Source organism: Micropterus salmoides, unplaced genomic scaffold (genome assembly GCF_014851395.1).
Source record: "Micropterus salmoides isolate LMB-PRFRI ecotype aquatic unplaced genomic scaffold, ASM1485139v1 Ms_hic_scaffold_22, whole genome shotgun sequence".
In the NCBI taxonomy this organism is placed as follows: Eukaryota; Metazoa; Chordata; class Actinopteri; order Centrarchiformes; family Centrarchidae; genus Micropterus; species Micropterus salmoides.
In genome coordinates, this window is record NW_024041373.1 from 7649430 (window position 1) to 7673191 (window position 23762).

The following is a 23762-nucleotide window of genomic DNA, read 5'->3' on the forward strand; positions in this document are numbered from 1 at the left end:
GTCTGTTTGGCATCCTTGTAAATTATAAGATAATATGGAAGAACAGAACACTTTTAGTTGGCAATTATAGAAATTCTGGTTATATACTGAAGAAAATATCAATATTTGAAGTAAAAGAGCTTTTTTGTAGAATCTACTCGACTTCGGCTGTACTTTGCAACCACACACAGTAATTGTCCAGCATGTGGAGAAGTGTTTATTTATTCACCTCTCACTGTAAATGTTCTTTGAGTGTGTTCGTTGTTTTTAAATAAAAATATACTCAAATGCCAGTCATTCACTCTTTCTTGGCTCTTCCTTGACAGGCAGCAATGAGCAGCATCTTGAGTGACATCTAAACTTAATTATTTCAGAAGGTTCGAGAGTGTGAAATGAAATCTCCACATTTCTTAAGAAGGTCAAATGAGACAGCAAAAGTCTCATAAAACTTTGCATTAACTCCAGGAATCATTTTCCTGAGCCTGGCCCAAATTTATGGTAGACTTCAAACTGTTTAATATAGACATTACCATATTCTTTGAATATAGTCCATTAAAGGAAAAACTATCCTATTAAAACATATGTATTTGGCATAAAATATCCTTATGAATATATAATATGAAGGTGATACCAAGTGGTTACAGGTCTGTTTATGAAACAATTTCCTCAAGAATAAATTCATCTTTCTCCTTATTACTACTCTCATTCACTGAAAAATAAAAACTTCCCCACTCTTTGTGCATATATAAAATATCCTTTATTGATATTTTGCAAGCATAAAGCTCCTTCAAACCTCAAATGGCTCATTTTCATTTTGTGAGTGGAACAATTCTTAGACATCATCAGCTATAAAACAAAAGCCCAGGATAACATTTTATTCCGATCAGCAGATTTTCCTCCAGCAGCAGTCATGTTTTCACCTCAAACACATTTAGTACAGTTGGACAGAAAGAGATGCAGCTTTTTTTATTAACTACTCTACAGACAAAACATTAATCACCATAATAAATACAAAAACAGACAGGCATGTAAATGTGATATAAATAATATGTAGGTTGTTACAAATAAATGAACATGTTGACATGTGAGGTTATCTACATTGACTGTTGATTGTATTTAATATGATATGATAGTAAAATGGGCTTTTCTGCACTGAAAACAAATGCAGAATATAATCTTTTATTGACATTTCAGACTTTGTAAATGTAATGTAGAAATCTTTTCTATTTTAAATCTAGAAAAAAGTTGCTGCCTGGTTTTCCAAAAGGAAAGACACATTGTAAATGCTGTACACTGTGTAGGATACGGCACAGTAGCTCTGCTGCGTTATGTTGTCTTCACACAACATTACATGAACTAGTCTTCCTTTTTCAGCCTGGTATTAGAAATGCAAATAAATGGATTTTTTACTATACATTTATCTGTGTTCAACAAACATGCATACTTTTGAAAAAAACCCCACAACTTTCAGACGTCGACAGTGTATTTTACATTTCTAGGTATTTATTTCAGGCACATACCACTGAGAGAGTGTGTGTGGCATGTTCTCCATATGTACATCTGTTTGTCTGTGTGAAAGTGTGTGTTGTTCTCTGGTCGACGGTGGTTCAGTAGCGATGCTCCCCTCGCGTTATGTGAGAGGAGAACTCGTATCGGTCTTGACTCCGGTGACCGCAGAGGTTGCACTCGAAGGGGTCTCTGAAGCCATGGCAGCCCATATGAATGGTGTACATGACGTGGTCCAGGAACAGAACGCGGCAGTGTTCGCACCGGTACGCCCTCACCTGCTCCCCGTCTGCCGTCACCACCTTGAAGCCCTCGGAGGCCATCTCGATGGCCCGGATGGCCTCATACTGCCTCTGCTGCTCCTCCTTCACCAGAGGGAGCACGCCGTTCCTCACCCCCGAGGTGATGTGGTTGGTCAGGTAGATGAGGCCGGGGGCCGCCCCGCCTGGACGATCCTCATTGTTGCTCTCGGTGTCTGTGGAGTCCTGGCCGCTATGACTGGGGGAACCGTCTTTCTCGCTGGAGGCAGACTTGGAGTTGGAGAGCAGCAGCAGGTTCTCAGCTGCGCTGTCTTTGGCTGACAGGTTGTGGCCCGACCCTGCGTGGCCCTCGGGAGCTGGCTTGTGGAGGGGGTACATGGAGCCGAGGCCAACATCGGAAGAGGAGGCTGGGGAGGTCTGGACCAGAGGCCGGAGCGACTCTGCCCCCAGGTAGCTAATGGCACTGTTGATGGCCTGGTCGATGACGTGGGGCTGAATCAGCTCACCTGCTCCTCCGTCGTAGGAGAGGTCTGACAGACGTTTGTCACCTGAGGGACCACAGAGAGACAGAAGAACAATGGAGAGTTATACTTTATTGACATACAGACTTTTACCTACATCCTGTGATTTCCCCATCTTAATACTGAGCGTGCTCCTCTCTAGCTGAGTTTGAAAATGACTCACTGTTATTGTTTTTTCTGGTCTCCTAGTCCTAGTCTAATCCTAGCATTTCCCTCAGCCTCTTAATATTTTACTTTTCTCCCTCTTTTGTTATGAAGATTATCATCATCTAAATGTAAAAATGAATACAGGTTTAAACATTCAGTAAATATTGAAACATAGAAACAGCAATTAAACAAATTAAAGGCACAGTTCCTGATTAGGCTGAACTGCAAAATAGACTATTTTCTATTACACTGCATGCACTCTGCAGAGCCAGGGTGGCAAAGAAAAATGCTAAACTAATTACTACAAAACACATTGCAGCTTCACCTATGCAGCTTTCATAGGTGCAGCAGCACTTTCAGCAAATGTAGCGACATTGTATTTACACAAAGGAAGCAGATTTTAGCCCTTACCCACAAACTTCTGTGGCATAGTGCTCTTACGTTTAGCTACATTATTAGCTAGTCTGTCTAGCACCAAGGCTCTGTCAGATCCCGTCTGGCTTAAGTCTTCCCTCTGCTCATTCTGGTTGCTTTCTTCCTTTACTACTGGAAAGCAAGACAGAAAAGTAGATTTCAGAGTCAAAGTAGTTTGAGTTTGTCCTGTTTAAAAGATGAACTGGCACCTGATAACACATGATGGTATTTTCTGGTCTGATGGTATTTATCTCACGGAGCTCAGAGCGGACTATTCTGACACATATAAAGCACTTGGTCTATAAATATAATATTTGTTCATGCTCACAGATGAAGTGTAGATGTGTTTCTAGGCTTCAATGCAGTTCAGTTCAATTGAGTGTGTTCATCAATTTGTGACTGCTTAGTATATATGCACATACAGAACTTTATACTTGACATGATTAAAATAACTTAATTAGCCCTGCAGTTATTTTTGAATAACTAAATAATGGCTGCATGAGCCTACATTGAAATGGAAATGACAGTAATTGAACCTGACCTGTTGGAGCATTTAGTAACAGTGACATTGTCGGCATGGTACACTGCTGTTGCATGCATAGCGAGTCCTGCACTCAGGGTAAAGTAGGTCATCAGATTTGGGTGAAAATAAAGTGCGCGTTCTCACGAGGCACCAACCTGTGTACATGCTGCTCTGCAGCCCCATGCACTGGAGGTAGTTGTGACACCTTTCCTTGTGCTCCTCGAGAGAGCTGCGCTGCTTGTAACTCCGCCCACAGTAAGCACACTTGTGGGGTTTTCCAACTGCAAAAAAAAAAACATGTCAGTGTAGAGCAGTGCAATGTTCTATGTGCTAACACATGACTGATTTTAAAATAAATACATTTTGGCTTAGTCACACAATAAAGATTCAACTTATTGTTTAGTTTATCTTCTGTCATACATGCCCTTAAGGGTAGTGATGGATTTTACATTGCCAGTTAGATTGGAATAAATAGAGGAGGAAGACAAACTGGGCATTTAGTGTGAACAGAGAACCACCTACTAAAACTTAATCGACAGAAAACCCAAGGAAAAGGCCTGACAGCACCGCCCACTCCGTTTGATTATCTGGTGATTTTGGGAAGTCCAGATAATTTTACATTTCATGGCAAGGCACCACTGAAACCACTGAGGTCATGTCCTCTTTAATTTTTGGGGGAATTCGGGATCAACTTGGAGGGAGTTTACATTATACAAATTAAACATTACTCAAGGTGGGTATTTTAAAAGCTGATTCCTGTTAAATTTGACTACTTTTATCCCAACAAAAAAGTTATTACAAAGTTTATTCCTGGCCTTGTAGAAAAGACTTTTAAACTAAATAATAATATACCCAAATTTGTTGAATATAATCTATTGAAAATTTTAAATAAAAAAAATAAAAATACAAATGGAATTTTTCAGGGTGAGGAGGGAGCACTGGGGGGGACTTGGCCTCTTGACTTCACTATTTCTAAAATTATGGCCACTACTGTAGCTCATTCCTCTTTGGTATAGACCAAAAACTATAGAGAAAAAAACAACACATAAATGAGCCACTCTGTTTCACTGGGAGATATATTCATCTTTACCATGAACATGGGCAATGTAGTTTATAGTGATGTATAGGAAGTAGTTCCCAACAAATGAGCAATTTACTCCGGTTTGAGTAATGTTTGCCAAAAACTACGGTGCCTTGCTGTTTTAGGAAATTGCCCTTTTAAAAAAAGTTATTATATATTTGTGACCCGTTCTTTAAAGACATGTTCAGGAGGAATACATGGGTTTGAAACTGAGTGTCACAGGGAAAGGGACTGGAACATTGTTTGTTTTTAGACTTTCATGCAATTTGATGACAGTAAAATAAACATCAAATAATTCCAGTCTTATCCTTTAAGGTAAGGTCACCGTAGTTTGTAAGCTTTTTGATTGCAGTGCTCTACCCAAGCCATTGCTTTTCATTTAATTCAGCCCAATGCCTATGCATATTAAAATGTGGAGACTTACAAAGTGATTCATCATATTGCTCGCTTTCATTTTTGTCACTTATTGTTGTTAAACAGTTGAATGTGCAAACTGATTTAAACAGAAGCGTTTTACAGGTTATCTGTTCACTGATATACTTTTCAGAGCAGACTTTGTAAGTGTAGTGTTTACACCCAAAAATTTCATTAACACATACTTCTGCAAAGCATTTGCAAAAAAAAGAGTGACACCATATCTACACCCTGTCAACTTCCCCTTATGTAGCCGTGAGCTCTCACTATATGTGCTGCAGAACATGTCACGGCTTTTGTAAAGGTTTCCACCCAGCGGTCCTAGAATTACCATGAACACAGCATGGTTTTCAGTGTGAGTGAGCGGTGCATACTCACCCGAGTGGGTGCGTAAATGGCCGGTGAGGGCGTCCCTCCTGCGACAGGCGTAGCTGCATAGGTGACATTTGAAGGGTTTCTCCCCTGAATGGAGCTTGATGTGACGCAGCAGGTTGCCCTTCTGGGTGAAAGAGGCACCGCACTGGCTGCACTGGAAAGGACGTTCTCCTGAGGACAAGAACAAAACAGACGCACATTACTGTAAAGAGGCAGATAAAAAACACAGAAAAAGAAAGAAAGAAAATAGAATAACTTGTGCATGTAACACTGGCAACCAATTTTATGTTTTGTTTCATGTACCCTACCAGTCAGTTCATGGTTTTTAATGTTTTTCTTGATTGCACTACCCTCCTTAATCTCACTATGTTTGATCCCTCCACTGACAACAATAAAAGCACAAAGTCTTTGTCTTTTCTGTGTGGATGAAAAAGCGTGTTGCTGCTGTGGGAATGCGGGGTCACTGCACTACAAGCATCCCGAGCGCCAGAACAAGCCGGATGATGGAGCGTCTCCGAGGCAGAGAGTGATCCAGCAGCCTGTGGGAGGGTTTCGCAGCAGAGTGACACTCCATCTCTCCATGCTCCCCCTGCCCCACCGACTTCTGGCGCTCTGATCGAACAAGAGCCTTTCAGACTCAGCCTGCCAGTTCCGTAATGCACCATTGCCTAGGTCAATTTGATCTGAAAATCTCATTTTTTCCTCTTCTTCGTCTCTAAAATAAGAGCGGCACATCACAATGCAAATTCAGCCTCATTTGAATAAAGCGAAGGAAACACTTTGTGTTGAGAGCCAGTCTTCCTGATCAGCGCTTCTGGAATAAACCAATATCCAGCCTCTCCGAGTGTTGTGGCATTCTCTGAGAACGTTTTAATATGGCTTTTTTTTCAAAGGCCCCCCATAAAATAAGAGTCACCAGTGAAGCAGCAAAAATATATAAAAAAGGAGATTCATTAAAAATGCATTTCAGGAGCAAAGACTCACCACAGAATATTTTCTATTTAAATAGGAGGCACTTCATTATATCTTTTATTGTAGTTTCTTTTGCATTTACATTAGTCTAGTGTTCCTTTCTTCCATTTTGAGTTTCATTAGTTTCTAAAGCTTGACAGTTAAGTGCCTTTTTCAAAAATGTTCCCCACCACTGGTTTGCCTTCATTACAATAGAATATCAATTTTGAAATTTAAAAAACTTTTAATAGCTAGATAATTGTCACTTCATAGAGATTCCATTTAATTGCAGAAGATATCCTGTTTCTCAACTGTGGGCATGTTTTTTTCGGGCCAAGATCTTCTCGGCTACTTTTTCGCACAATAATTTGATCAGTTACTGTTGCTTGTTACGTGGTAATTCAGAGTCACTTAGATGAACAATAATGACTGCTAATGGTATGCTCACAGGCTATTTCACGCACGATAGGAGGGTCTACATGCATGCAGCCAAACGCAAGGATGCCATTACAACTACTACTGACTGCAAACATAAGAACAGGCTATAAGTAGCTACGGTATGTACACTATGATACTGCTTGTGTTAATGCCAAACAATAGAAGGAAACTCTGAGACTTTCATTGTTGCCATTCAAACACTAAAGAAATGCTTTAAACATGAGGGGCAGCCACAGCAGACACCTTTCTATCCCTCATCCATCCTCTTATTCTAACATTGAACATGGGTGCAAAGTAAGGGCAAGAAGTATTGCAGACGGCTTACCAGTGTGGCTTCGCTTGTGCACCATCAACACATTGGGGCCAATGCAAACTATCCCACAGATATCGCACTTGAGCTTCCCGTTGGGCAGCCGGATACCGCCGGCCGAGGAGTAGGCCTTGGCTTCAGGGCTCGGCTGTGAGCCGTTCACCTTGGCCCCCGAGGCATCGATCACGCGCAAGTCTTCCGCGCACTCCTCCTCCTCCACGCCATTCATGTCACAGGACAGCCCATTCTCCTCATCACTGCGAGCCTCAACTTTAATGTTACAGGCTGGAAAAGAGGGCAAGGGGGGGCCACGGTTTAGAATACGAGCATGGTTCTTTCATGATGATATGCTAAAGATGGGCAATTTATCAGTATGATATTGATACTGTGACATGAAAATAGATAGAGCTGCTTATTGTAACATTGTGATGTAGCTTGACAGTTGCCTTTGTTCTGGTCTGAAAGATTTATTATAGGAAAGTGAAATGATTTAGTGAACCTATTTTACTGTCCTTACTGAATAAATGTTTCTGATAGACGTTTAGTAATTTTACCAAACCTAAAGATAATTTGTTTTAGTTTATAAATGCCTCTTTAATGTAATTATAAATTTTATCCTTATTTAATAATTTATCTTTTTTGTTATGTTTGTCTTAGTCTTATTGATTGGCCTTTTATTTTGGTGAGATGCTTTTTTTTTTTTACTCACCAGCACAATTACATTTTATACTCTGAATGAGACACGTCATATTACGTGTGACATTGTTCTTGTTACTTGTTCAGATAAATGACATGCTCATTTTATAAAGACTGAACTCAAACCGGGTCTCGCAACCATGAAACACAACAAAATACGGCCTGGCTTTATTTGGATTCTTTCAGTATGGTATTGAAGTCAATATGGTTCTGTTCTTTCCCCTATCCGATAGACACTGTATCTACAAGCACTGCATCTGCACTATAATATAAATAGGGCAACAATGACTTTGCAATGACAAACCTCCTTTAGTGCACAATAAGACATAATGTTTACCAGGATGCTGCATCAAAAACTCCCCCTCATTTCAGTCGTTTTGGTGTATAGTCTCAGAAAAGTCAACAAACATCAGATAAAATCAACCCACAGCCCACTCATTTAAACTGTAGACTCTACTGCTGATTGTTTTCAAAGCAGCATAGTATAATTCATAAGGATACACAGGTGGAAAGCGTGTCTACTGTTTGAGGATGTCAGTGATGAGATGAAGAAACACAGATCACCTCACACCATCACACTTTGGTGAAACAAATGACAGCAAGATAAACAGGAAACAGAGACACAGGAAGCAGTGTGAAACTAGGGACGACAGCGGTGTCTATCAGAGCAACAGAGTATGATGAACACACACAGGCACACGGGCACACAGACACACTCGCATTTGGCCTTTTCACCATTTGGACGGGTCTAATTCCTGAGATTGCAAGGTTTTTTGAGTACAGAAAGTAACTACTGAATGATTGTTATTATTTGTGGAACAATTAAAAGTCTCTAGTTGATATCTGGTTTTCCTAAAGCGATCAGAAAAGGGAAGTGTCCTCTGTGTTGAACCACCAGCTCCTTCTTTTCCCACCAGAGAGCTTTAGAATCATTTAAGAGAACTGACAGATCATGCAGGTCCCACAGCTACCAGGCTGTGGTTTGCATGTCACGGTGGCAGACTGATTTCCCCATGCCTCTACCTCTGTTTGTACAACTGAAGAGGAAGAAGTGGAAATCATGAAACATAGGAATCTATGGAAAAGGGGAAGCTTCAGAAAGAGGGCCTGTCTAACTGAAATACCAAGAATTATGGAGAAGTGACAGAAAGGGAAGCACGGGAAAGGAATTGTATAACAGGCTGTAACTGAAACATGTTTTTTTTTCCTGTTTTCACCGAGAGCCACCAAGGGAACATACATCCCTAATGTACAGAATGTTTCCCATAGAGCAGGAGGTGGCATGCAACAGCATAGGATCATGAAATGTTTATGGTCACTTTTCTGATCAAAGTCACATCCGATCATCCATCTCCACACAGCATTTTTTTTATTTGCTGTTGCGTGACAAACAATCTGCTCATCTGCTCCACTGTTGAAATCTTTTGGACTTTTTGCTGAGCAAATGAGATAAGAGAGACACCAGCCAAGGCTTCACTGTGTATAAAAGCAAAATGGTGCTTAAATTCTGTTGGAGTGCAAAAGCTGAGGATTACTTATGTGCTGTGTATGAATTAGCTACTAAACATAATACATGTGCATCTAAAATGTAATTACAACGTAACAAGTATAATGATGCATGCTCTATATGAAAAGTGCAATGAGATAACTTCTTTTATGAATTTGTGCTATATAAAACAAATTGAATTAAATTGAAAATCTTTATTCAGTTGTACTCCCTAAACCCTGTCAGATAAACTCAAGTAGCCTACACCTTCAGCTACACCACCATTTTTTCCATTCTATTCTTCTTCTAAGTTTACCTTTTATCGATTATGTCACTATTCTAACCATGTATCCATTATTTTTAGCTAACCATTTGAACTATTTTAACTGTTTATTAATTATCTTTAGCTAACCCAATCTATTACCATGTATCCATTACTTTTAGCTAACCATTTGAACTATTTTAACTGTTTATTAATTATCTTTAGCTAACCCAATCTATTACCATGTATCCATTACTTTTAGCTTCTTATCTATTATAACCATTTATTCATTACTTTTAGCTAACTATTTTAACTATTTTAACCATTTATTAATTATCTTTAGCTAACCCAATCTATTACCATTTATCAATTACTTTTAGCTAACTATGTAAACAGTGTTTTTTCAAAGTTAACTGACTTCTCTGCTCACTCACTAGTTTACTCACACTCTCAACAAGTTGTTTTCAGGTCACCCAATATGAGAGTTTTTTCAAATTGTAATTTCTATTTTTCAAAACTTTCCACTATCTTTCCACATCCCTCCATGCAACTGCAGAAATACTCCTCGGGGTACAAGTACACCTGCTTGGGAATCACTGACTTAAGACATGTTTACATCTTCTGTAACATTTTGTAAAGTGCAGTCAAGTGGTGCACATGTCCTACTCACTGTGTTGCGGGAGCGAAAGAGAATTATCATCTTTTTTGGAGACTTTACGATGCACATTTTGCAAAGCATGTGTGTGAATTTCTTACTAAACCACCAAGGTTTTTCAGTCAGGCATAAGCGCGTTGATGATAGTATCAGAAAAGAATTAAGTTTGATGAAGTTCGTTCCATTTGCATATCACAGATCTTGAAAGCAAAACTCGATAAGTGGCTCCACCACTTCAACCCTACTAATTTAATGTATGGTTTTAGCCACAAAACCTCTGATTGCCACAATTTTCAGGCTGACTAAAGTCGTTTTTCTAATGTCAACAGTGAGTTGTAAAATTTCAGTCAGACTATCACCTTGCTCAGTATTGGCAAAAGAGATACTCTGCCACTGATACAGGAATAACTCTTCAATTTAAACCCTAATGCAGGTGTACAGTAGATAAGGCACTTTGTATATTCTCACTTATTTCAGAATTGTTGAAACAATGGTCTAAAAAACCTTTATGTTTATCTGTAGTTGTCATTTCTGACACATCTAATACACCAGCGAACCTCTCAGGTTATCAGTCAGCTAAAGTAGACAGAAGGGAACCATGAACGCTGGGCTGCCACCCACTTCTCATGGATATGGGGAAGTTGTGACTGAATTGGGAGTAGGAAGAAGGCCTATTACTTTATATCATGTTTGTCATGATCACACATCCTGATTTGCTCGATTTGGGAAGCAAGTGTCAGATCACATCGTAGGTAAACAACACAGGTTGCAATAAAATGTCTATAACCTGATGTGGATCAAATCCTCAAATTACAGATAAAGGGATAACACATACTGTAGCAGAAGATGAAATAATGAAATACTGAATACTGAGAGAAATGACAAACATATATAAAAAAAGCTATAGCATTAGTGTAACAAAAGTATTTTTGGAATACAAAAAGAAAAAATCAAGCTATACTGACAGAGGTCGATAGCAGATAGGAAGCAACTTAGCAAGTGTGTTAGTTCTGCAGTGTGGAAACACAGGGAGCCTTCTGGAGGTTCCTGTTACTGACTTACTGCTCTCACTGCCTGAAAATAACCCTGTGTGCAAGATAGTGGAACCACATGTGTTAAACCACGCCAGCAAAACGCTCTACACAACTTGCAGGAACACCAAAAACAGCCTGCTTTCCCCCTCACACTTTTTAAAAAAACTCGCCTCCATGTTTTCGGGAACTAGACAGCTCAGTCTCCCTCTTAGTCTTATGTCTCTGAAATAGCAAAGGCTCCATCTGAATCACTGAAAGTGAAAGAGAAATCATTTCGCTGGGTTGTTGAGAAGGTCATCTTACCGCTTTGTGACTTCAACCAAATATGTTTCCATGCTTATTTTCAGTTTAAGCCATAGAAGACCATAAAATTTATTTAGTTTGCATTTCTGTGACAATTTACAAAACACACTGCGCCAGCATATTATGGATGACAAAATAGGGGTCATTTAGACCTATAAACCTCCGTTATGCTCATGTTATAATTGTGTGGATTGCAGCATTGTGAATGCGCAGCAACAATGACGATCCCAGGCTGCGAAGACTTATTTGCAACAGGAAACAACCTGGGTTTGAGGTTTTGAGCTTTCGATACTTTGAGGTCCCATGTCCCACATATAGTCCCCTTGCTTTTTGCCTTTTTACACTACAGAGAACTGAGCAGCATATGATCCTGCGTGATAATTATAACTCATTCTGGCTTTTATCACAGAGGCAGCGATGCATAGATGTACCAGATACTTGCACTTCCCTTCTTTCTTTCTGTCCCTATATAGACACATGCGAAGTGATCATGCTGTATAGGGAATGAACAGAAACTCACACAGAGTACATAAAGTCATACATCCACTGCACCAGTTGTGCCCTCTTTACTCTCTTTACATGCTACCGATGAATGTCAAACATTTAAATCACCTGCTTTCTGATTATTTACCTTTTTTTTTACTAGATTGTACTAAACGTCCATCAGTCGACTGAAATGAGACATGTTGTATAAAACGGGGCTCTACAAACGTTCCCTAACTCGACTTAATGTGTTTTAATTGTTTAGATGCCATCATAGCACTTGTTCAGAGACGCCTGCATGTGTTGAGCTCGGCGCCTGGTCGCTCAACAGTTGTAAAGTCAAACAGAGAGCTTTTTTGAGTAAGAGTGTGTGTGTGTGTGTGTGTGTGCGCAGGTGTGTGACCTATGTGGTGTAGTGATCCGCTGATCTCTCTGAGCTTGGCCCTGTTCCTAAACTCTTTATCTCCAGGAGTGTTGAAACTGTCTGATGGCAAGTTCTTCTTAGGAAACTCTTACACATCCTATTTCAGTTTCCTCTCACATTTTATTTTTGACTGTGTGCCGCTAATCTTTGCCGTTATCTGGATAAGTGGAAAAACACTGATAGGATGGTCAGCTGTCATGCTTGTTTTTTAGCCATCAAGTAATGACGATACAATACATAACTCACATTTTCGTGCTCTTGAATTGCTCCTCACTTTGCACATTTCACATCTTTAACAGTCTGAAAAATGTCCTCAGACTTCATAAATGAGTTCAATAAATGACAATGGCTCTGATGTGAATTCACATGTGCATGTTAATGTGTTTGAAAGAGTTAACAAGCTATACATTTCACGAATAAGCTATAACAATAAGCAAAATAATACCTATATCATTTATCATATGAACTGTATGTCATGTCTGATTCATCTTGCTGTCATGCATAACTGATTAGCTATTAATGACTAATAATGATTTCACCTTGAACATTTCCTGTTTTTTCACAAACCACCCAAGTTAGGAGACTCGAGATAAATATACACCACCGATGAGAATCCCCCTAGCATGCTTCATCCTTATTTTCACCATGATATTCCCTGGCTTGATGTTCACAAACTCAAATCAAGGCCACATTAGCTATTCCTTAAGATTCGGCTTTTTAATGACATGCCATGGATCAAAGGGATTTTTTTTTTACCTTTTCTGCCAATGACCTAAATGTGTCTCTGCAGCTTTAAATTAATTTTTCCAAGGGATTTAGAATGGTAAATATCTCCCACTGGATGCGTATGGGATTAAGTTGTGAAAAAAAATTTAATGCTTTTTTTATATATATGTTATGCTTTTGATACTGACATTACTTTCATTTAACGGTTTTACTCTGATTTGGATGCTTTGGGAATGACTACATTACTGTTGGGAAAGGCACTGCAGTGGTTTTGACTCATTTTGGTTGCTGCTTCATGGGATACACTCAATTTAACATAGCAATCACACACTTAGTTTCATTTATTCTTAATTTACACAAGCATCAGTGATGTTCTGACTGGCTCTGGGTGCGTTTGGTGAGGTGTTGCCTCGTACCTTTGTCCCCTCTGTTGTTCTGCTGGTGGGTGGAGCTGGCTGACAGGTCCTCAGGGACGGCCATGGGCTCCTCCGCCTCCTCGGACGTATCGTTGGCAGGGGGGCTGTCCCTGCCTGGGGAGACACACACCAGCAAACACCCATCACTCACCCCGCAACCACTCGACGTGTCTCATTCAGGAGAAGCAAAATTACCTCCAGGTGGTGTAAGAGCCTGTTTGTGGGCCTATTGTATCTACCTTTTGCACTCTATGGCTCAATCATGCAGTAGGTAGTCTTTTACCTGGCATCTGGGCCATTTCCTGGGCCTCCTCTGTCTCCATGCGGTGCAAGTACTCTAATGGGAGAGAGATGGAGATGTAGATGTGTGTAAGTTTAATCAAGTGCAGGCTGAGGAAACAACATTATAAAAAGCTAGAGTGGAATAAAAGGTGTACTTCTCGGCGTGACTTTGTCACCTCAGTGAGATCACTCTTGTCACAGCTGCAGACACACCACTGTCCCCCACATTACATTACAAAGAATTACAGACATTTTCATTACAAGTCTGACAGAGCGACTGAGCTTGGAGAGTGGTTTGGCTCTGGCTGATGGGGCCTGCTGGTAGCGAGGGGCTGCTAGGAATGGGCTTTCAGACCACATTTGTTATTTATTGTTAATTTCCTGCCACGTAATCATCCAAAAATGCAAACTGACTGCCGCAAAATTAAGCAGAAAATTAACTGGCCCCAGGTCACGAGGATGCGGGTGCTTGCCGTGCCCAGCTGATCGGCGCTCATGTTCTCTCTAATTTACTGAGCATGCATCACTGAGCCCGCGGCCTGAGCACAGACGCATGCAAGCCACAATGAGAAACAAAGAGAGGGAGAGTAAAAGAGAGAAGAAGATAGAAAAGCAGTGAGATAGATATAGGGGCAGAGAAGTAAATAGCAGCGGGAGGTCAAGAAGTTAGAAGAGCAAAATCAACAGGAAGGTGCAAAGAAAAGAAGAGAGACAGAAAAGCAGGCCGAAGGACAGAGAAGTTCTCTTTATTTATTTTTTAGAAGCAATCCTCCGGCCAGGGCTGAATATCTGAGGAGTCACCAGTGCTCGTGGCCCCATTAATAATGGATGGCCCTCAAGCCTGCAGCAGATGGGCCCGACAGCCTCAGCCCCAGCTCCGCCACTTCAAGAAGCCCTTGGTGGGGCCGCTGCCCAGTCCAAGCAGCCACTGAGGGAGAAGTGAAGCTCCCGAAAATAGCGAAACAAGCCCAAGGGAGAAAGGGAACCTAGGTCTTCCTGTTTTACTGACAGATGGCTCCACACATTTGGAACAAATAGTGGGAAGCGACTGGGCCGTTCTGTCGCAACACACAGTATTCTGCGGAGTCAAGTCAGGAGCTCGACGGCCTGAAGACGCCCAGGATGCAAGTGTAAGGGGAAGAGGAGGGAGAAGGGGGGCAAAGGTCACTGGTGCAGATGATTTGTTTGGCACAACACAGGGGTATTGCGTGTTACTCTGCTGAGTGACGACTCTGCGGCACCATTCTTCAGCATCTGGAGTTTGGAGGTCGTGGGCAGAGGGGGTATATTCTCATGTGCCCTTTTTTCTGGGCAGATGGTGCGAAGGGAAACACGGATGTGTTGGTGGGGGGGCTTCGACATGAAATCAAAAAGAGAGTTCCTACATTCACCCACAACCCACTTGCGTAGGCATGTGGAAAGTAAGGTGCACATAGAATATTCAGGATGCTATTTTGTTTGAGCACAAAGTGACGCTATTTTTATGCTGTTTTAATTTTCTATAATTTACAGACATTATTGTTACTTTTTAAAAACGTTTCCCCTTTTGTATTTTAGTTGTGCGGCAATTTTTAGATACTGTGTCTTAATTATACTTTGCAAAAGTTTAAAGTCCTTCTTTGAAACCATCATTTTAATAAGAGCATGTTCGGTGCAATTAAAATTATTTTCATCCAACTAACCTGTCATAACTTTTTTTCTCATTTGTTTAATCAAACCAAACTGAAATGATGAAATAGCAGGATTATTACCCCATATGACTCATGTCTTGGTTGTAACCAGGAGTCTGTGAGTGTGTTGGCGTGTGTCTGTGTGTGAGTGTCTGAACTGGGGGCAGGTGGAATCTTTCAGACAGTGAAATGGAAGTCACAGAAAAGACTTCTGACACACAGCGCAGGGGGACTGGAAAAGTTTTGGTCTGAGTACGTCAAGTGAGGAGAGGCAGGAAGAGGCTTGTGGGTTGACAGAATTCTCAGTCCTCCTTCTGCATGTGTGTGTGTGTGTGTGTGTGTGTGTTTGTTTGGTAGATGGTGGTGGTGTGTTGTGGGGGCGGGGGGGGTTAGAGGCGTCTGCTCATAGTGATGTGCATATGCTACACCAGGGAGCAGGGTGGAGATGAGAAACAACGAAACCGTTAACAGATACTGAGGACCACACCAGCAAGGTTTGGAGACCCAGGAGGAACCTTAGACACTGCTGTGTATGTATAAACTAGATATATAATACACATTAAAAATGAACAGTAAATACTGGAATAAATGGAGCAACACTCAAGAATAAAAAATGGGGGAAAAGGTCACAAAAAATACATTCCTTAAGTGTTTCACTTAGAGTTAAATTAAAATATTTTGTGTCATTAAAATTCTTTTTTTAATGATAATCCAACAGTATGGCGTAATTTGATAAAAATCTGTTACCTTTAAAGGAATTCTTAAGCATTAAAAACAAAATGAAAGTGTGATTTAAGGCCAAGAAGGATCATGTGAAATACTGTTACATGTTTCTGCTTATGACAATTAGATTTTTGGCTGCAATAAAACATTTATGGCATTAAAATAAATCACTAAATAAAAAACAGTGCTATATCATTATATGAACCCCAGTTTCCAGTTTAATGTTGACCTCACTCTGAATACATTCTCAAACGATATGAATCATAATTCGAATTATTTAGACTCACGCTCTCTACTAAAAGTTTCCACTTTAGACAGCTACTAAGCAGACTCACTGACGATTAATGAAAATATCTGAATTAATAATTTTCACTCTAGGTTATGACAAGTAATGAAGCTGTGGGCGCATTCTTATCAACCATTAGGAGAAGAGATAATCCTACAGTGCCAAGCAATGTGGTGCATGGTCACCTTTGTTCATATGCACATGGAGATTCTCATCAGTAATTCATGAAATGTATGGGTGTTAAGTGGGTAGATAGTGTTAGCGGATGTGTTCTGGGAGCCTATCGAAGGGGTGAGGGGAGAGTAAAGGTGCGCTGAAGAGAGAAGTTTCCTTCATTTGCATCTGACACACTTCACTACTCTGCTATTCAGACAGTACAATCATTTTAATAACTGTCTGCCTTCCTCTGCCTCCCCCCCCCCCCCCCCCCTCCTACTTCTGTTTCTACTGACAAGAAAGATGATGTATCTGCAGACAGATTTGCAGCACTTTCAGCACTTCTCTTTCCAACCCAGCTATGAAAAAGTCCTATTTGTGCAGGTATTGGGGTTCCTTTCCAAGTTTTAAATAGATCTAAGATCTGAAATCAAACTTATGTTTCTACTACTTTTGCCAGCTGTTAGCTTCTGTTGAATATTTGCTTTTAAGTTTGATTTGAGTGTTTATTAGATTCCCTTTAATGTTTCAGGCTCATAGGAGAATAACGTTTTACTGGAAAGTAAACTTCAAAGCATTGATAGCCTACTTGTAAAAAAAAAAATACAGATTTCATAAAAGGAAGATGCTCTCACAGTTTAAGACTGGAACAAATGGCAACGCATTGACTCAGTGCTTTACCTCGCAAAAAATGTAATTATGAAAGGCTGAATAAATTCTTAATTTGCTCAAAAGCCTGTAGCCCAGGGCGTAAAATATTTTTCCAGAGGCTCAGCTTCTACAACTAGAAACTTTAGGTTTTGCAACGTGTCAAAGAGATGAAAACACTTTATTTCCTCAAAAGTTTGAGAGCGAATCTTTTAGGTCTGGGCGTTGAAGAGCAACTTTCCACTTCCAGTGTAAAAAGTTTCATCAGTCCTACATATGTGTTTTTGTTCTTCCCTTCTCACAGACGTTAACAACTAACTGAGACTGTGGTTCAAACAGGTGAATATCAGATTTATCGATCATTAACTTATAGGAAACATTGGGTATCTACAGCGCTCGTATGCGTACTGATTTCCTGTTTAAGCAATAGGCCTAGCTAAAATATTTTCACATAGCGTTAGTGTTTGGCCCCGACAAAGATGCGTCTAAATCAAAAGGGTTTTCTTCTCCCCCTGAAAATGTGTCTCTCAGTATTTTAGAAAACACTGCAGGACTTTCTGAAGTTTACTGAGCGACGTCTGTTGCAACAGGTGCTACAACAGCAGAGTAAAAATGTAACAAACAGGTTAAAATTATGGCCAAATGCGTTGATAATTTGTAGGAAATTTTAGAAATCAGATTAGTATCTTTATATAAATCTAATCAATTGGGAAATAATTTATCCATATGTTCCCAAAAGAAAAAGACACATGGAAAATGGGGAACATTCCAGTATTTCCATTAAATTGCTGGTTATTTAGTGATAAATCACGCGGGAAATTCAATATATATTTTCTGTATTTAGCTTTAAAAGGTACCCTGGTTTGTTAATCCGTTACGTCCTGAATCAGCAGAGAATTACGCGCTCTAAACGGGATCTGATGCTGCGGCGCACCTGCACCGAAACTATCAGGAGAGTCTTTTCCAGTCGGGTGCAAATGTCTCCTAAAAATCTTGAGAAGAAGCGAGCTCAGTTTAGAGGTCTTGACCTAGGCTTTGAGAGATTAGTGTCGAGCTGAAAAGCGCGGTGGAAGTCACTTTACCTGCTATTCCTTGAGTTTGCAGTATGAAGTTCTTCCAACTCTCCCCGGCTCCATGTGCAGAAGGTCGCAGCGCTGCGGCGGCCCCATGGAGCTGCGCCCTGAGTCCCTCCCCTCTCCACTGCACTTCCTCGTTCCAGCCCAACATGACTATGTCTCTGAGCTCGACTGGGGCATTTTGCTTGCTTTTATCCACAGGCCGAGTCTGCAGCGGGGAGTCGAGCCACCGAGCCCTTGGCACTTGCTTTGTGCCGTGCCAATAAAAGCTGACACCCAGTAGACCATTACTGGCAGCCATGCATGAGATGGGATGAGGCGCGCGAGGAGAGTGGACCATTCATTGTTTATTTATTTCATTCTCACCGAGGAAGGGGAGGGGGGGGGGGGGTCTCCTTACTTGCATATTGGACAGCTCCCCTTCTGTCACCTGTTCTGGCAGGCTGAAGCAGTCCATGAAATTTACACAACTGTTTTCTTTCCTATATAATGAGGTTTTTTTTCTCTTTAATGTTTCATCCATTTGACTTTGCTTTCTCTCCAGCGATTGCCCCCTTAGTGTCAAAAGCCTCCTGTCCCAACACCTCACATCAGCAAGTACCCAGAATCCGGATTAGCCTATGACTGAACCGGAGCAAATTGATTATTTTTTTCAACATTTGAGTCTTTGATACTTTCTGTTTTAAGATGCATGTACACATGCGTGATTATGAGACAATGGCCCCTCTAGGCACATACCTGTAAGAGCCCCCCAGACTGAAAGAGACAAATGACACAGTGTCTTTTTGTGTCTGTTTGCGGTAATTTTTTATTGTCATCCCATCTCTTTGCAATCGTTTTGCGTCTCATTGTGATCATTTGATTGACTTTCCAACAAGAAATGCATGCTTCAAAAACAGCCCCTTCGCCACTTCGTCCCTTGAGCCCCTGGGCCTGTGCCCAATAGGCCCAATCAGTAAGCCATCCATGCAGGTATCCTGGGTGCATCTTTCTTTAGTGACTGGTTCAGTCCTGCAGAAGATCATAATGCAAATATGCATTACATTCACTTTTGTTTTGTGCGCAGGAGTTTACAAACCAACACCATGCCACTGGCTCCTTCAGTCCAAACCCAACAGAGATATTTTAGTTTCTGATGCTTTCACCAATACAAGCTCTTTGAAACTCTTTCTAACTTCAACATTAGAACTTTTGCTGCAAAGACAGTTCTCTAAATTTAAAACTTGGAAGTGACTTGAAACTGAGACAAACAACATCGAATGTAAATTAGTGAACCGTCACTACACTCTACTGTCTGCAGCACATATTACTGGGTAGGGTGCAATCATCTCCCTCCTATCTATCGTAATTCATGGTGATTGTATGAACATAACATATGAGGACAGTGCACTCAACTACAGCACAGCAGCTGCCACGTATCACTATACAGACCCTTTTAAAATGTTTAATAACTACTTTCCAATTTCCTTATACTGCCAGCCGTGTAAAGTCACAGAGTGATGGGTGCCTGTAGCCTACTGTCTGAAACAATTAGAAGAAATTGAAATTGTGGATTAATATTAATGTCAATTCTAAATAAATAATGAGTTACACCTCTGGTTTGGCTAAAATAACTTGGATCACATTTTCAGATATGTCATTAATATCTCATATGAATATCTGGTGGAGTTGATTGTTGCTGTAATTACTGATGTATTTAAAGCTTAATCTTATACTAAGTTGAGTTTTTTCCATGTGTATACTGACTGCTGATTAAGTGACATGGTTTTATAGTCAATTTCCCAGAATAAGTGGAGTTCTACTATGTAAATTTACCCTCCACTGTTTTCTCTGCTTGTGAATGTTTTTCCCAGCATCCCACTGTCCTCGGGCCCCGCAGAGTGCTCTTATCTCAGGAGAGGCTGTGTGTGCTGGATTGCTGAGTCACCTTTCATGGGAGGTTGCCCTTATCTCCTAAGAAGCACAACATTCAGGCAGTTGGTTGCAAAAGGAGGAACTTTGGGCAGGAGCAATGTAGCCTGCTGTGTCTTCACGGCCATAATACAGATTGCAGCAACGCTGACTTCCTCAAAGCCTCATGGCTGGAGCTGCTTTGTCTGTGAGGTCAGAAGCTGCAGCTTTTGGATGCATCCAGGTAGGAAAAGGCTGCAGGACGAGTCCCCAGGCCACACAGAGGGAATGCTGGGACTGAAATGTGACTATCAGCAAGCTCTTGCTGATAGTCAGTGTCCTACCATGACTGTAGTCTTCCATGACCCAGAGATACTGCCCCGTCCCAATGACACAGCAGCTTTGCAGTTAGGTGTGAAAGGCAAAATATTGTAAGGACAATGATTCAGCCAAGGTTTTAGAGAAGTTAACGCAGAGGTTGGATCAATACTCAACTCTGTCTGAGTTGCATATCACCATCCTAACATGTGGCTTCTACAAAACATGTAAATTGTTATAGGTCAGATGGAAACACCAACAAACTGAAGCAGAATTCTGCAGAAGGCTTCAAGATTTTATAAGATTAGTTAAATCTGCAGCATTTAAGATTATACTACATGTCCAGGCTGTAATCCAAACTGCAAATCAAACTAAACATAACCCTCTGCTCCTTCGGGTTAATCCACCACCTGAAGCAAGCCGTGTTGCTGTAATTAATATCATTACCTGGCAAGTCTCAAAACATCATCAGGCAATGTAGCCGGTCGACTGCCGAACAATAGGCTCAGGCTGGTTCTTATTTCATGGATCTTTAAGCAGTATTCACTGTTTCACATTTGGAAGCATGAGCAGCATGTAACCCTTAATTGGTTTCAACACCTTAATAAGTCAAAGACGTTCAAGACTGATAATCACATTAAATAGTCCAATTTATCGAAAAAGTCAATTGCAAAGTGAAAAACTCTCTTTCTTTAGGAATGCATTATGCTGTGAGGATGTCAGAGTAAATTAAATTCCCCTCTGCACACTAAAGCATCTATTTCCTTATGGTAATTATCTGCTGGAATAGACGTGTCACTAGAAGGAGTCAGGCATGCTTGACATTTAGCCTTTTTATGGAGAGGCGATGAGTAAAAATTAAGATGAGGAAAAGGAAATTAATCTCCAGCTCAGGCAGGCATTGAGAGATCCTGGAGGATAGTGGCTGAATCAATCATGATGTTTGTGAGGCTGTTTTGAAAAGGAGCCAGTGATGAGATTCAGACCACAAGCTGGAAAATCTGAGGGGAGGGGGGGGGGGGGGGGGGGGGGGGTTTTAGCTAATAGAGTTATGATTGCTGTGAGAAGGTTTACGCAGTTTTACTGGTTATAAACACAGCAGCAAACATACAAACTTGGGTACAATACCAGTTTTAAAGAGACAATTTGACATTTTGGGAAATATACTTCTTTACTTTTTTGTGAAGAGATAGATGATTGAGCAGAATGACACAACTTTCATATTTGGGGAAACAATTAACTGAGCCCGGTCTCATACCGTCAAATACCAACGCTTTCAGAAAGCCTGACAAAGTGTCGGTATTTGACGATCAAGGTCTCCTTCAGCATCCGCATGAGACGCCCTGGGCTTTCAAGTAACTCCAATGTATCCTATCTGCTGTCACCTATGTACGTATTTCAACAGAAAACACAATGTTTTCCGAAACCTAACCTAGTAGTTTTTCATTCCTTAAAATAATCAAATAGCATACTGGTATATATAACATAATAAACAAGCATCTTATACGGACGATGAAGGGTAGCTTTTGCGCCAACGCTTTGTCAGGCTTTCTTAAAGAGTCCATATCTGAGATCAGAACGTGTTCTCTACCCAGACACAGACATCAAATGTGCATTTTTTGTGCAGGTTTTGTTATCTTAAGACAGATAAGCTCACTGTTGCAGTTTTTCCAGGCCTTATGTGCCAAGCTAAGCTGACTGTTTCCGGACTGTAACTCCATGTTTAGCATACACATATGAGACTCTAATCTAACTCTTGGCATACAAGCATATAAGCCTATCTTCCAAAATGTCAATCTATATCTTTAAGTGTCTAAAACATCTCAGAACATCATAAACAGCTGAAATAATAACCACTAATTAGTCTGAAAATGCTTTAGTTAATAGTAGCTGTATGGTCAATCCATCATTTAATAATGTGGTTAATGTGGAATGCTGTCTATCAAAAATTAGGTTTAAAGTCAAGATTGTCCAGCACAGTAATTTGTGGTTATTAGACGTCAATCACCATCAGAGCTGATATCAAGCCAAAAGGAAGAGTGCACTCTCTAGATTCAACGGATTCACTATAGTGCAAAGGAAAGGATAAATCTTAAATCTACTGAGTTGGTGTGACTCTGAACTCTTAAATAGGAATTCCAAATCTTTTAGACATGAAGTCCAGTTTGTCATCAGTGTTGGCAATAGCGTACAGTAATGTGCTCACTTTTCAATAAAAGAGTAGTAGTAAGGATTTGCAAACTGCTCTGTTACTTTGACAGCTGGATGGTGAGATGGATGGTTGCTCTCTGTATCCAGCTTGTCGCAGTAGGCAGTTAGTGACAATCAACTGCTGCATTGAAATGTGTATTCTTAGCCGGCTTAACAACATTATTACCCATTAGAACACATTTGAGAGTCACCTGTGCTTGTTCAGAGTTGGAGGATGTGAGAACCCTGTGGCCTCATGGACAGGACTACTGCTGTGTAGCTGCGTGCAGTCACTTGGGCTAAGCTAGCTTTTGATGGTCACTTAATACCTCTAACACTTAGGTTTCCTATTTCTACACCTTAAATTTGGGATTAGCAATTCTAATCCAATACACACCAAATTCCAAGTCCGCTAGCTGTCTGTTCTGTGTGTGTGTGTGTGTGTGTGAGTGAGTTTTCTGCTGTTCGTACTGTGCCCGGGCTCTGTAACTGGGAAACAAACAATGTGGTTCGGACCGAGCCACACGACACTATTTCAGCCATGATGTTTGCGTCAAGTAACGTTAAATGTCTTTCCCGCAGACATTCAGCTTACTTTCTAGTTCACCAAGACATGCTGTTGTTGTGATGTTCGCTGTAGTAGCAGGAGAGATGTGAGTGTGTCTGGAGCTGTTGTGCTAGCTCTGGGACCGTCTCGTCCTCTCATGTTAGCTTCGCAGCAACAACTGTAGCGACACTATTCTAACCCACAATGTTAACATGTAAAGGATTTTGTCAAGGGTCACCTTTAATGCAGCTATCAGTCACCTAAAGTAAAGTAAAAAGTAATGTAACAAATTTTGCTGTTGAGTTGCTAGTAAAGTCAGTACTTTTTCAATGTGTAATATGTAATGAGTAACTGATTACATATTTCAAATAACTTGCCAAACATGACTCTTAAGGAGGAGTACAGCACAGCCTAAGTTTTAAGATGCATTATGGGAAATGTAGAATCCAACCCTTTTGGAGTTTGATCCATACTTGAAACTACTCTCAGTCTCTCAGAATATCTCAGTCTCCGGTGCTTCAGTTTTGACCATTCTTTTTTTAACCTGTCTTTTGCGAGTCAACCAACTTTAT

General features: G+C 40.6%; 1 protein-coding gene across 6 annotated transcripts; it reads right to left on the minus strand.

Annotated features, from left to right (window-relative positions):
• Positions 1 to 713: 713 nt before the first annotated feature.
• ikzf1 (IKAROS family zinc finger 1 (Ikaros)) lies at positions 714 to 18554 on the minus strand. 6 transcript variants are annotated; one of them, XM_038737780.1, is made up of 8 exons: positions 18252 to 18439; positions 13688 to 13741; positions 13405 to 13518; positions 6935 to 7204; positions 5224 to 5391; positions 3506 to 3631; positions 2825 to 2956; positions 714 to 2293 (listed from the first exon to the last, which is right to left on the minus strand). In XM_038737780.1, exons 1-8 carry the CDS (start codon positions 18394 to 18396, stop codon positions 1587 to 1589), a joined length of 1716 nt encoding a protein of 571 aa, XP_038593708.1. In that variant the 5' UTR covers positions 18397 to 18439; the 3' UTR covers positions 714 to 1586. The 6 variants fall into 6 exon arrangements, with proteins under 6 accessions (XP_038593708.1, XP_038593707.1, XP_038593709.1 ...); XM_038737779.1 differs by having other exon boundaries at positions 2825 to 2959; positions 18252 to 18433; XM_038737781.1 differs by lacking the exon at positions 2825 to 2956 and having other exon boundaries at positions 18252 to 18437.
• Positions 18555 to 23762: the final 5208 nt, after the last annotated feature.

Bases quoted from the DNA above. Each gene is read 5' to 3' on its own strand.
- ikzf1 (XM_038737779.1), bottom strand. From the start codon at position 18,396: ATGTTGGGCTGGAACGAGGAAGTGCAGTGGAGAGGGGAGGGACTCAGG. The intron at 13,742-18,251 runs GTAAAGTGACTT...CTCTCCCATTAG, and splicing joins GCAAACTCAAGGAATAGCAG to AGTACTTGCACCGCATGGAG. The intron at 2,960-3,505 runs GTTGGTGCCTCG...CTTGCTTTCCAG, and splicing joins GCAGAGCAGCATGTACACAG to TAGTAAAGGAAGAAAGCAAC.